The sequence below is a fragment of the Papaver somniferum genome, chromosome 1, assembly GCF_003573695.1.
Source record: "Papaver somniferum cultivar HN1 chromosome 1, ASM357369v1, whole genome shotgun sequence".
Taxonomy (NCBI): Eukaryota; Viridiplantae; Streptophyta; class Magnoliopsida; order Ranunculales; family Papaveraceae; genus Papaver; species Papaver somniferum.
The window spans coordinates 227220574-227234332 of NC_039358.1; the positions used below are offsets into that span (position 1 = coordinate 227220574).

General features: G+C 38.5%; 2 protein-coding genes across 2 annotated transcripts; both read right to left on the reverse strand.

Annotated features, from left to right (window-relative positions):
* Window positions 1-2706: 2706 nt before the first annotated feature.
* LOC113362641 (subtilisin-like protease SBT4.6) lies at window positions 2707-5632 on the reverse strand. The gene is made up of 9 exons (XM_026605211.1): window positions 5624-5632; window positions 5439-5533; window positions 5241-5332; window positions 4886-5132; window positions 4268-4769; window positions 4074-4168; window positions 3756-3980; window positions 3553-3703; window positions 2707-3456 (listed from the first exon to the last, which is right to left on the reverse strand). Exons 2-9 carry the CDS (start codon window positions 5516-5518, stop codon window positions 2707-2709), a joined length of 2142 nt encoding a protein of 713 aa, XP_026460996.1. The 5' UTR covers window positions 5519-5533; window positions 5624-5632.
* Window positions 5633-6302: 670 nt separating this feature from the next.
* On the reverse strand, window positions 6303-6935 carry LOC113362657 (subtilisin-like protease SBT4.4). Its single transcript, XM_026605212.1, has one exon. The coding sequence runs from the start codon at window positions 6933-6935 to the stop codon at window positions 6303-6305; it is 633 nt and encodes a 210-aa protein (XP_026460997.1).
* Window positions 6936-13759: the final 6824 nt, after the last annotated feature.

Consider the following 13759-nt stretch of genomic DNA (forward strand, 5'->3'; position numbering starts at 1 on the left):
ACGCAAATTCTCTCTGGCTAGTCAATCAACATCACTTGGTAAGAATTTAACCTTTAATTCTTCTTTCATGACATTACATGTCACGATGCCTGGATGACCAGAGGTAAGGTCATCATTAGTTCTAGTCCTCCACCACAACTTTACATCACCTTACAGGTACATGCTAACGAAAGTAACCTTTTGCTCTTTCGGGGTTCTAGTGGCCTTGAAGTATTGGTCCATGTCCTACATGGAATTCTCCAATTCCTTCGCATCTCTAGATCCGGAAAACGCCTAAGGTTCTAGGATTTTAATCTTCATAATTGTAAAGTCACTGCCAATACCAACCACAGTAGCTTGATTCGAACCAATCGTACTTACCATTCTCCTTAAGACGCCTAACTCATCAGTTAGATCTTTCAAGGAATCCGTGAACATGGTCTTAACAACAGCGATTTGGCTTCCAAATCAGCGTAATTCTTAGTTGCATTCTGGCTTGCCACAAACATATCAGAAGCATATGTTCCTAATGCTTGAGTGTGATCCATCACCGTAGCATCATAATTAACATCGTTAGGATGGCACACCTCACCACCAATCCTGTGTTCCAAGTCCGTTACCTATCAGTTAAGGTATCCATCGTGCTCTTCTTACCAGCCATTATGATCTAACAATTTTAGCAACTAAACACGAGCAAAACAGAGAAAATCTTCCAAAAACAAAGCTAAAACAAAGCAATTTGTGCCCTGATACAGTGTCACACCTTCAAATACTCCAAGTAATTTTTGGCGAAAGTATAACCCGGATATACAATGGTTTAGTGATATTTTATCATCCACTCATATTTCAGCCTTATAAGTTTGTACCTATGCAAACAACCCACTTCACTAATTTATGCAATGGAAGATTTAACTTAGATTTTCTCCACCAACAATGTAGCCCAAACTACAAAGGAGTTTCTGCCATGTTTATGCTCCACAGAATTGGGGGAGTAGTTTCGAATCAACAGAATACCAAGGAAAACATAAGCCAACAAACTCTCATTTATTAGATTTAGGGGAAGATTACGAAACTCGTCAAACCAATGGGATTACAAGCTTATTCTCTAAACCTAACACAAAAACTCTCTCTACTGCAATGTGGTTCCTCAACACTTGAAGACTTGCATTTGCAAAGGTTATGTGGCTATTTATAATGCCAAAAAACAAGACAATTCGTATGCAATACAGTTGCACGGCCAATGGACAACCATATGTCCATAAGCAGTTCCCTAACTGCCACAATGCCTTTTTCACTGCTACCCTTTTTTGCTGGCTTGCAGAATGGCGTTACACTTGTCTCAAACGGTTAGGCTATGCCAAACTCGGTTATAAAGACACTTTACAACCATCTCTAACTTTCTCTTTCACTCTGGCATGTGTGTGATTCACGCACACTCGCAACTGACAGCTTGAACTTAAATCCGACAATCATTGAACTGCACCCTTGGCCCGTGCCAATGTTGAGCAATGGTTGCACTTCACTCAACTTGCACTTCTGCCAAGTATCTGGCATGCACTAAGCTTATTTGGATGCCAACATCCAAATCTTATATAAATTGAGTCTTGGCTTGCTTAGTTCAACTTCATACTTCATATGCATCGCTTGCATTCTTTTTTCCAAGCAATAATCCCCAATTGCGCATTTGGCAACACCTTTGTTGCAAACGCATTGTCCAAGACTTGGCTAATGCTTGGGACGATGCCAAAGTCATTCCATGACTTGCATTTCATCCTTTATTCCTTCATTGAGATGGGATAACTCTGAATAAGTATATGCAACACTATCGCATAATATTGCATATGCTAGGTAGTCTTTCTTGTCTCAGCCATGTCGGCGCTACATCATCGGACTGTGCAGCTCCATCTACCAGGCTACAAATTCAGTATATCGCAACGATTGTGCGCCACTGTCGAGGCATGTTATACTATGTCACAATACTCGTGAAGATTTGAGGGTCTTAGGTTAATTCGACTGAAGCATGGAAGAGTGGATCCGTCCATTCCAACTGAGTGCAGTTGGCGCCCTCCAAATCTCCGTTGCGACGGGGCACCAAGTGGTAATCCTGAAGCAGCTGGTGTGTGCAATGTTGCAAGAATGCATTGGGATTGGTATTACTACCAACTACATGGCTGAGATCTTAACAATCACTTTAGGTCTTCAATGGGCGGTGCAATGGGGGCACGACAAGAGTTTGGTCTGATCAGATTCTGAGTGGTGTATGCTTTTACAAATAATTCGATTCCTTGGTTTGTGAGACAAATATGGTTAGCTGATAAGAATAATTATGGAGTAGATTTTATCGTAAAATCAATTTCGCATGCAGCAGATGCGATTACTAGGAGAGGTTGTAATATAGCAGTGGGCATTTCTTAGCATTATAATGGCCGGCCTGAATCATGTTGAAGGGGTCTGGTATTTCGTATTGTAGATTTTTCAAGAGGCCCCCTGCCTCCTTTTCTTTTCTTCTTTAATTTCAATAACTGATTAATTTTTCATCCAAAAAATTGAAAGCTACAATGATCACGTTGTTAGCACTTCCAATAAAGTACAGCACTAACGAAGGATTCTGAAATGAAAAATGTATTAACATTACTGAATTCACATTCGTTAGCTTTTACTATCCAAACTTCAATTGTTTTATGATAAGAGCTTAAGAGAGGAGGAATTTTCTAAAGTTTAGCCACCTCAGAGAATAGCCTGCGAATATACAACAATTGGACTTCTCACAATGTGACCCTCATCAGACCACACCAGTGATGCAGTTGCCATTTCATCTGGACCGAATGCATCTCCAACAACGGTTACCACAAACGACTTGTTCTCGTTCAATGACTTGAAAGAAAGAACTTGAGGTTCCACTGCAACCGTAATTCTGTCATCCGATGTAATCTTCACCTTATACGTTGAACTTGTGGTGTCTACGTTGGTCACAGTTCTTGTAAACTTTAAGTTGATCTTTTTTCCCTCTTCGACATGAGCACCAAATGAAGGATAATTCAGATTCCTAGGTTGATCGGGTGTAGTTCTTCCGCCGGGACAGGTACTGTTTGTAATGAGCTTCACTTTGGACGAGTCGTAACCCATACCACATAAATATTGGACGTAGTCATCTGCATGTGCATCATAAACTAGACCAGGATTTAGAGCCTTCACCGGATCAATTTGACCAGACCCATAAGCAAATTCTGCACCAGAATTCTTCGTATTGTTCATCGCGAAAGCTGTGGTCATTAGAGCGGACTTTATAGCCGAAGGAGACCAATCAGGATGGTGTGTTTTAACGTAAGCTGCTGCTCCCGTTGCATGAGGGCACGCCATCGATGTCCCAGAGATAATATTGTACTTCACTGACCTAGTATCACCCACAGTGTCTGAAGGACTAGCCACGGGTGAGTACGCAGCCAATATATTAACTCCAGGTGCACTAATATCCGGCTGTTTTACATAATGAAAGAAAACAATATTAATGAAAGAATTAATTATCAGAAATAATGACTAGCACGGACAGAGGCATAAAACATTTTTCCTCACCTTGATAATGTCTGGTGAGATTTGGTTTGGTCCGCGAGAAGAAAACGAAGCTACAACAGGAGCTTCAAAATCTTTTATTGATTCAGTTCGCAAAATGGTGGCTATTGGGTTTCTGTTGAAATTAATAAAAGACGTTAAAACTAATAATATACTTTATTTTGTATTGACAAAAAATAATTGCTGCTGAAATATTATATACTTACCGGGTAGACCTGAAATAAGACTTGAGAAGGTCACCATTCGTAGTGTTTATTAGAGCAGCTGGTAATGGATAAACTGAAGACACATCAAACCGTGTGTGTGCAGGATCCGAAATCAAGATGGTTCCTAGAGCTCCCGATGTAAAAGGCTCAGATGCTATGTGTGTATCACATATGACAATTTTCCCCTTAACCAAGTCTTTGTCCAAACACCCTTTATCGCAAGCACTGAAGTTTGGTAAACATTTGCTCAACCCGTCAGTGTTTTTACTAATTGTTAGAGCTGAAATTCTTTAGATGTAAAGTACAAAAGTAACTTACGTTGCTGTCAAAGGAGTACATATGGTTGAAACATTATATCCATGCAGAAGCGGGAATCGATTTCCAGGCAGCTTGAAACCGTTCACTCCAAGACCCTGTTTCATCCCATCAAATAATTTAGATAACACAAAACTACGAGACCAATATAATTTATCCTCAAGTAACACGAAAGACCCAGGTACCAGTAAACTTACCTGAATCGTCTTTCCATTTCCTAAGACGATTTTGTCTATGACCCGTCGATCAGTACTACTTGCCGCCACTGTTAATAACCAAGGTGCGTTACTGGACACTGTCTGTGATTGAGGTCCACTGTTACCTGCCGAATGTGAAGTGAGTACGCCTTTCTTCATAGCATGGAAAGACCCGATGGCAACAGGGTCAGTCTCAAAGCTAGCTGGTTCAGTACCACCAAGTGACACTGAAAGAATGTCAACGCCATCGGAAATTGCATCATCAAATCCTGCCAAAATTGCATCTGATGTGCAACCCATAGCGAAACAGACTTTATAAGCGGCGATCCTGGCCGAGGGAACTGCTCCCCTGGCATTTCCTTTTGCGATTTCATAGAAGCCAGCACCCTTAACAATATTTCCCGCTGCAGTTGAAGAAGTGTGAGTACCATGGCCTTGTGTGTCCCTGGCAGATTCTATATTGCCTGGTGTGTGATTATAATATCTTGCCCCAATGAGCTTGCTGCAGATATCATTAGACATTGAGATATCATGAGACATTGAGAGATCAGTGGGGTGTAATAGTTTGAGAATGCTTAGATGGAGATTATAACAAAGCATGAAATAACAAAAGATTACTTGTTGCAGGTAAAATTGTGACCACCATCACAGACACCCTTCCACTTCTTAGGAGGAGGACCAAAACCAACATCAGAGAAACTTTCCGACTCTGGCCATATCCCAGTATCGAGAAGACCAATTATGGTGTCACTTTCAACGGTAGGCATTCGTTTCACATCCTCAGGAAGTCCTATAAAATCCCAAGACCTAGTAGTTTGAAGTTGATAGATTCGATTTGGAAAGATTGATACTATTCCATCCATACCTGCACAAACATAAAAAATTTGAATGAATATCAACAGGAAACACTGGTCTATCCTTTCATGATATCATGTGAACTATGTATCAACCAAATTACGAATTAGCTAATTACCAGAGAGCTTTTCAACTTCTTTTTCAGTGAGTTTTGCGGAAAATCCATTAAAGCTCCTTTTGTAACTGTGAACTAATGTGTCCTGCACTGAACTGCACATCAATAAATACAATGCCTCTTAGGGTCAGAACAAAAACTCTTCATATATTTTGTTTCACAAATGGTATTTAAATCAAGATAGTTTTGGTTCTTGCTTACTTTCCATCTAGAATATCTTGAAGAATATTTTGGTGGTGAGACATTGGAGTATATTCACTCTCAGATGGAAGGTCACCCATATACACAATATAAACCTACAGGGATTCATAATATAACTGGTGACATCCTGCGTACGACTTGTTAAATAAATATACGTAAAGAAAAAAACGAAGGTGAAAACGAACCTTCCTGTCTTCACTTTGAGCATAGCAACTAACGTTGATGGATACAATAGCTATGAAAGCAATAAGAAAAGTAGTTAAAAGTGAACTTGTTGTCTCCATAGTTAACTACTAACTTTGAATTTTTCGCAAGAGCAGTGATCAAAGAATTTTTCGCAAGAGCAGTGATCAAAGAAGATGGTTATTTATGATGATCAAAGAAGATTGTTATATATAGAGTGAACTGAAAAAGTAAAATTCTATACTTAGTAAAAGAATTCCCTTTAAGAATGCATCAGTTATGGTAAGTATATTACGGCCAATAAATGTAACTTATAGATAGCAACCCTTTCCAAAAATAAATAAAAAGAATAAATGGAAACAAAACAATTCCTTGAATTTACTGCAGGGTACTGTAAACAATTTCTTCTGTATGTTGTCCCGACAACTCACAGCAAATGATATTCCAATCTTATTTGTCTCTCCATCAATATGAAACCATTAACCCCATCAATCACCAGCAGAAGTAACTGACCAAATCATCTTGGAATGCGTAATAGAATTCAGTAAACAATGATGTCTCACATGAAAAATGTATTAACATTACGATATCATAACTCAACTGTTTTATGATAAACGTTTAATTTGCGGACATTATTTTCCATAAAGAAATATTGGAAGAATTCCCTAAAGTTTACTCACTTTAGAGTATAGACTGTGAATATACAACAATAGGACTTCTCAAATTGTGAACCTCATCAGACCACACCAGTGATGCAGTTGCCATTTCATCAAAACCCAATCCATCTCCAACAACACTTACAACAAAAGACTGTTTTTCGTTCAATGACTTGAAAGAAAGAACTTGAGGTTCCACTGCAACCGTAATTCTGTCATCCGATGTAATCTTCATCTTATACGTTGAACTTGTGGTGTCTACGTTGGTCACAGTTCTTGTAAACTTTAAGTTGATCTTTTTTCCCTCTTCGACATGAGCACCAAATGAAGGATAATTCAGATTCCTAGGTTGATGGGGTGTAGTTCTTCCGCCGGGACAGGTACTGTTTGTAATGAGCTTCACTTTGGACGAGTCGTAACCCATACCACATAAATATTGGACGTAGTCATCTGCATGTGCATCATAAACTAGACCAGGATTTAGAGCCTTCACCGGATCAATTTGACCAGACCCATAAGCAAATTCAGCATCAGAATTTTTCGTATTGTTAATAGCGAAAGCAGTGGTCATAAGAGCAGACTTTATAGCAGAAGGAGACCAATCTGGATGGTATGTTTTAACGTAAGCTGCTGCTCTTGTTGCATGAGGGCACGCCATCTGTAGTTGCAGGAAATCCCACAACTACACCCTAATTATAAACTGTGAAGTAATATAAGAAACCATGATGAAATACTCAAGATCTTTTATTAAAAACTTAGAACAAATACAATTTATACAAAGGAGATATATTGAAACCCTAACTTGGGAAACAAATAACTCTGTCTCTCTCTTTCTTAAAATTCCATTCTTAGCTCACCAAAAAGATCTCTTCCTTTTACAATGGCGGTTGGTCCCTTTTATAGGAGTTTACATAGTGGAGGACAACTAATAAAGCCCCTATTTTCGAATCTGATGTGCGTCAAAGTCGCTTGGACATTTATATTGCCGCATGGATTCTTCGCTGACGCTTAGATCTTCACACTTTCATCGTGACTTAGTAACATCATCAAATTCGTTATCCTGGATATAAATTTGCGTTCGTCTTTGCGTAATAAAATATATTAATTCGCGTAAATAATGAGTGTGCGGTATTTTGCACCCACATTTTGCCTCTTCTCTTATCGTTCTTTCCGAGGGGAGCGATAAGAGGAACCTTAGTAAGTTATTTTGCCGCACCAACTCACTTTTTCATATTCCTTTTGACTAACAATATTTCGAGATTTGTTCATGACTATTCCCACGTGTTGACTTCACCACTCATCATTCGACACGTCCCTGTAGGATCTGACAACCGTCTCTTCGTATTTATCTTACCATTAATGCATCCGTAAAAAGAGATATCACGGAAAAAGGACATGTGATCCTTTATATACTCTAGAAAGCTCTCTTCTTCATCTTTTTTATTCTTTCTCTCTTTCTTTCTGCTCTCTGCAACTTTTATTGTTCAGTTGTTCATCAGTTTTTGATTGATCATCATACTTTATATCGCGCTTTCTTTCTATCTTTAATTGTTTCTTCTATCTTGTTCTTACCTTTTCTCGCTTGTGAACTCTGTTTTTCGTTATCATCTTCCTTTTGGCCATTTTGATCCTGATCATCTTGATTAAACCTCTCTCATTCCCATTTTAAAAATACCACTTAAACCCGGATGGAAGAATGTTAAAGAGTTCAAGAGATTAAAGGCTGAATTTGAGCATAGAGGTTTTATATTATCTATTCCTCCTGGATCTGAATCTACTTCTTCTCTTGAACCTAAATGGTTTTCTCTTGATCAATGGAATGATCAGAAAATCATTATTTCGCTCGGGCAACTGCTTGCTGGTCTTCCCGTTCCCCTTTACAATCCTCAAATTCCACTATTTTATGAGCTTCTATCTGATGCGAGGTTTTCGCGCGGCATATTCCAACTGAGTGGTGATTGCATCAGAATAATGGTAGAATACGCCCGTCGTGCGGCCGGGTTAGAATCTCTTTACCCAAAAGACGTAAGGAACCCAAAATACACACAAAAAGTAATCATCCCAGCAGAGTACACTGTTGAGAGTTTCTTCCGCCACTATGAAGTTGTTATCATGAAGAATGAATTATTTCGTTGGGCATTTGCTTGAAGAGAGCGGATGGTTTCGCAGAACACTAGAGGATCATGCGGGATGTTGACTTTCATGACACTTCCAATAACACCGTGCACAAATCAAAGGACGTTTGTTGGGTGGAGTACCCTATCATTTTGGGGGTTCTTACGTCTCTGGTGTGGGCGTTGATGGTTTAACTCTTCCTCTACCTGCGAAGTTCGCCGCTTACAAGCATGGGAGTTTAAATGGCCTGAGGAAGATGATGTGATGTGTTACCTTTAACTTTACTTGTCCGCTTGCCCTCAGTTCTTTCTCTTATTATATTTATCGTATTCAGGTTGAGAAGCAGAACAAGAACGCTAACAAAATTGCATCTCAGGCGTCAAATTCGCACGATAATGAAGTAAGAAATACTCATTTAAATTTTAACAATATTGTTGCCTATGTTTATTATCTTTCATTATGTGCGTAGGTGGAGACTGAAGATGCTGAGGGTCTTAATGATGAAGTTCCTTCAAAGGCAAAGGAAAGGGGTAAGGACAAGAAGGTTGTCTCCAAATCTCCAGCTAAAAATCCTGTCAAGAAGAGAAAATTATCTTCTCCAACTCCTCTAAATACTTGCTCCTTAGATGACGCACTTCTTCCTTCTGATAATTCCGCCTCCATATCCCCTATAGATCAATTATCAAGCATTTTCTCCGACTCATTCTCAGCCATCAATGATGAAGAACTAACTCGCATGTGCGAAACGGTTGCTAAGATTTGTGATGCTCCTTCTTTGGGTCATGAGTCCTTACAAGGAGTTGCCTCTGCTTTAACTTCAAGTTTCCAATTCGCGATTGGGTCTTTGGTGAGTTTTCTTCTTGTGCGTCGGTTTTCGCTAAGGTTTCACATTTTACTCATTTTTTTATCTTATTACGCGTTGATATAGAGTGCTCGTATGTCCTACGCGGTCACCAATGATTTGCATAGGAAGATTCGCCATCGTGAAACGGAGAATCAAAAAGTCAAGGATGAGCTTTCTACTTATAAGGACAAGGAAGTTAATCTTCGTGAGAGAAACAATCATCTAGTGGGTATGTATTTTTCGCTCCTCCTCATTTTGATATCTTCGTATTATCTTCGTCTTCTTTTAATTACTTGTGTTCGCAGAAATTTAAAATTTGACTGATGAAGCGTCTAATCTTCCTGATGATGAGGAGACTCTTCTTGAGCACCTTAACTCTTCTTTGAATAACTTCCCCAATGATGGGTTAGATAATCTTAGTCTAGAGGAACTAAGGTCAATATATGAGATCCTTAAATGTGAACATAGGTCCTTATTATCTGCAAATAATGGTTTTCAACGCCGTCTTTATCCATCAATTCATACATTTCGCTTCCAGCATCCTTCTTTATAGCATATGCTTCATCCAATACACTCTTTTCTTTTCCATTTCCACCTTTCTTGTAGTGCGGTATTATTCGCAGTACTAATTCTCTTGGCTAAAATTTATCTTGTTTTACGTGCATTTCATGGTCATGGTTTGATGCAGATGTTGTCGCCTTAGCGTAGATTTTCTTAGCCGCATCGTTATTTTTCTCTGCATTTTTTCCTTTCACCATCACCGCTTCAGCAAAATTATTATCCATTTCTTCTCCCCTGGTCACTACATCAACCATCACCCTGTCTCTACGTTTCTCCTCCTTTGTTGCATGTTTCCAATTTCTTCTTTTATTCGCGCGTTCTTCACTCTTCTCAATATCAATTCCATTACAAACTTTTGCTTCTACGGTATCTCCTCTGATTACTCCTACTCCTTGGGGTAGTGGAAATTTGATGCACTGATGGTATGTAGATGCCAGTCCCAGAATATTATGTAGCCATAGTCTTCCTATCAAGGCATTATATGGAGATTCAACGTCGACCACACAGAAAGTTATTTCAGTGGTCATAGTCTTGAGTGGAATACGCATGATGACTTCTCCTTTTAGCTTATTAGCTAATCCATTGACCCCGTAGATTTTCTAATTGGAAGAAATAAGTTCTTCATCTTTGCCACCCATGATCTTATACGCGTGGTAAAATAGTATATCTACCGAGCTGCCAGAATTGATCAGTATCCTATTTATTGCTCATGCATCTGCATCATTGTCTTCTTCTTTATTTGGGTATGATTTCCAACTTGACCACCAATGGTCTTTTATGTAATTCTCCTCCTCCTGGTACTTCTTCCGCATTGAATGTGATTGGTTTCTTTTGCCAGTCCTGAGTTTTGACACCTTTGCCAGGTTGAATATCTCCTTTCCTTCATCATCTCTAGCATATACGCGGCTTAATATATTATCATGAAAATCCTCAATTATTTTGTATGAATGAAAGATTGAAAATTGCAGTATAAGTTCTTTGCGTTCTCTCCTTGAAAAACGGGGGTCTAACAACACCACCAAATATTTCGCTTAGCAATTTGTATGGGCTAACTCCGAAATACTTTGCTAGAGAATCAACTAGACAGTCAGACTCAATCTAGATTAAAGTATCTCAAGGAGTTAATATCTCTCTCTTGATTTGATTTTACTCAAGCTAAAAACAATAGCGAGTCTTTATCAAATACAAGGAATAACTTGGACGGTATGAAAGACCAATATCCAAGGATCAATCAATATCAATAAACAACCAAAGGTTGGATTTCCAATTGATTATCTTGACGCACAACTTGTATTATTTCAATTATATAAAATATAATGCGGAAAAGAAATAATACAGACACCAGAAGTTTTTTTATCGAGGAAATCGCAAATGCAGAAAAAGCCCGGGACCTAGTCCAGATTGAATACACACTGTATTAAGCCGCTACAGACACTAGCCTACTACAAGCTAACTTCGAACTGGACTATAGTTGAACCCCAATCAGTCTCCCACTAATTCAAGGTACAATTGTACTCCTACGCCTCTGATCCCAGCAGGATACTACGCACTTGATTCCCTTAGCTGATCTCACCCACAACTAAGAGTTGTTGCAATCCAAAATCGCAGACTTGATAAAAAACAAATCTGTCTCACACAGAAAAGTCTATCAAAGGATAAATATGTCTCCCACAAAAAAACCCTAGGTTTTTGTTCCATCTTAAGATATAAAATCAAGGTGAACATGAATCAATTGATAATCCGGTCTTATATTCCCGAAGAACAGCCTAGATTAATCAATCACCTCTCAACAATCCTTCTTGACTACACAAGCGGTTTGTCGAGGAATCACAAAAAGTGAGACGAAGATGTTTGTGACTTCTTTATTTTTCCTATCGGATAACTCTCGCGATCTCGAGATAATCAAAGATTGTACTCGTACGATACAAGATGCAAGATCAGATCACACAACTATGATAAAAGTAGTATCGGTCTGGCTTCACAATCCCACTGAAGTCTTTAAGTCGTTATCCTGGTTTTAGAGAAGAAAACCAAAGGTTAAAGGAGAATCGACTCTAGCGAGCGCACTAGTATCACACATACGCGAGGGGATTAGTTTTGCACAATGCTAGATGTCTCCTTTATATAGCCTTCAAATCAGGGTTTTGCCTTAGTTACAAAGCAATTCATATTCACCGTTAGATGAAAACCTGATTTAGATTCAAGCTAATATTTCTCAACCGTTAGATCGAAAACTTAGCTTATCACACACACTTGGCTAGACGTTTACTGGGTTTGTGAAAACAGTGCCCAAACGTGTACGTGTATATTGGTTCAACATAGTAACCCAAAAGGTTAACTATATGATCAATTCATATTAAACTAGTTCTTATTCACCATATCTAGTTCAATTGACTCAAATGAACTAGTTAGAGAGTTGTTCAATTGCTATGAGATCTTATGTAAGACACAATTGGAACAAAGATGATTCGATTCTATTGAATCGGTTCATGAACTTTATAGCCACGGTTTGCATAAAGAATTCCTTAGTAATTTAAGTTTCATTTTCAGAGCACATCTTTAGATCATAACCACTTAAGCTCACAAACAAGTTTGCGGACTTAAGGCAACCGGCAGAGTTTTCCAAACTCAGCAAAAAATCTCGGTAAAGAGACTTCCGCCAGTAAGCGGACTAAACACGCAAACGAGTTTTTGGAAAATCCCATCAAAAATTCTTGGCAAGAGAACTTCCGTCATTTTGCGGACTGAGTTCGCAAACTAAGTTCGCGGACTTGGCAAAGCCAATTCCTCCGGTTTCTCTCAATTAACAAAGTTCGAAAACTTCGGATTAAGGAATACATGGTTATGTAATCTAAACTCTCATTGCAATCATTGAGACATTCTCAGAGGACGTTATATAGCCGTTATTCACAGACCGTTTCACGTCAAAGCAATTCTCAAAGTAATTGAAACTTTTCATGACTTTCGTCACTAGGTGAAGATAAACTTGATCAAAGTGAAACGCTTTACCAACACACGATTTCGAAAAAAAATAAGTAGTGAATACTCAACTCAAAATGTCAAATGTGTATGATCCAGTCTATATAGCATACGACTTTTTATCTCATAAGAAGTAGGAGATATAATAGATAGACTTTTGAGTGATAGATATGTTCAAGTCTCCACATACCTTTTTCTTGATGAAGTTCCATGGTTTCTTGAGTAGATCTTCGTCGTTGTATGATAAATCGCATGAAGTACTTGAGCTCAACTACACTTTTCTATCCTAGTCCGAGACTTAGCTATAATAGGCTAGAAATCGAGACTCATAGTTTTGATCACTAACATTGACAAACATGCTTGATATAAAAACGCATGCGAGGTCGACCGATCTATGCTCTAACAATCTCCCCCTTTGTCAATTTTAGTGACAAAACTATTAATACATATGGAATACAAAAAAGATAAACCTTAGTGGCTCCTATTCCATAGTCTAATCTTCAATGTTCCTTGAAATCTTCGTCCTTCCAAGTACTCCCATGATCCCAAAGGTTGTAAGTTTAGCACCACCATTGTTGAAGATCCGTGTCTATAACGATGAGAGAAATCGAGATTCTCGATCATTATTATACAGTGTCATAGTATCATTATGTAACATCAAAGTCCAATTGCATAACGACTTTAACAACAATACTATGGTGATATGTATCACTCCCCCTTAGTCAATACTCCATCTCAATCATGGAAACCACTCCCTCTTACACAATGATCCAAAAACCATATATATTTGTAGTGTGAACTACATTATTTCTCCCCATTTTTGTCAATAAAATTGGTAAAAGTAAAAGAACGGGATCATAATGAAATTTCCACAAGAGACATTTCGTAGACTAAAAGAAAAAAATACATACCAACTTAATTTAGATGCAATCATAAATCCTAAGCTAAATGCATTCATCAAGGAGTTTTAAGATACAAGATAA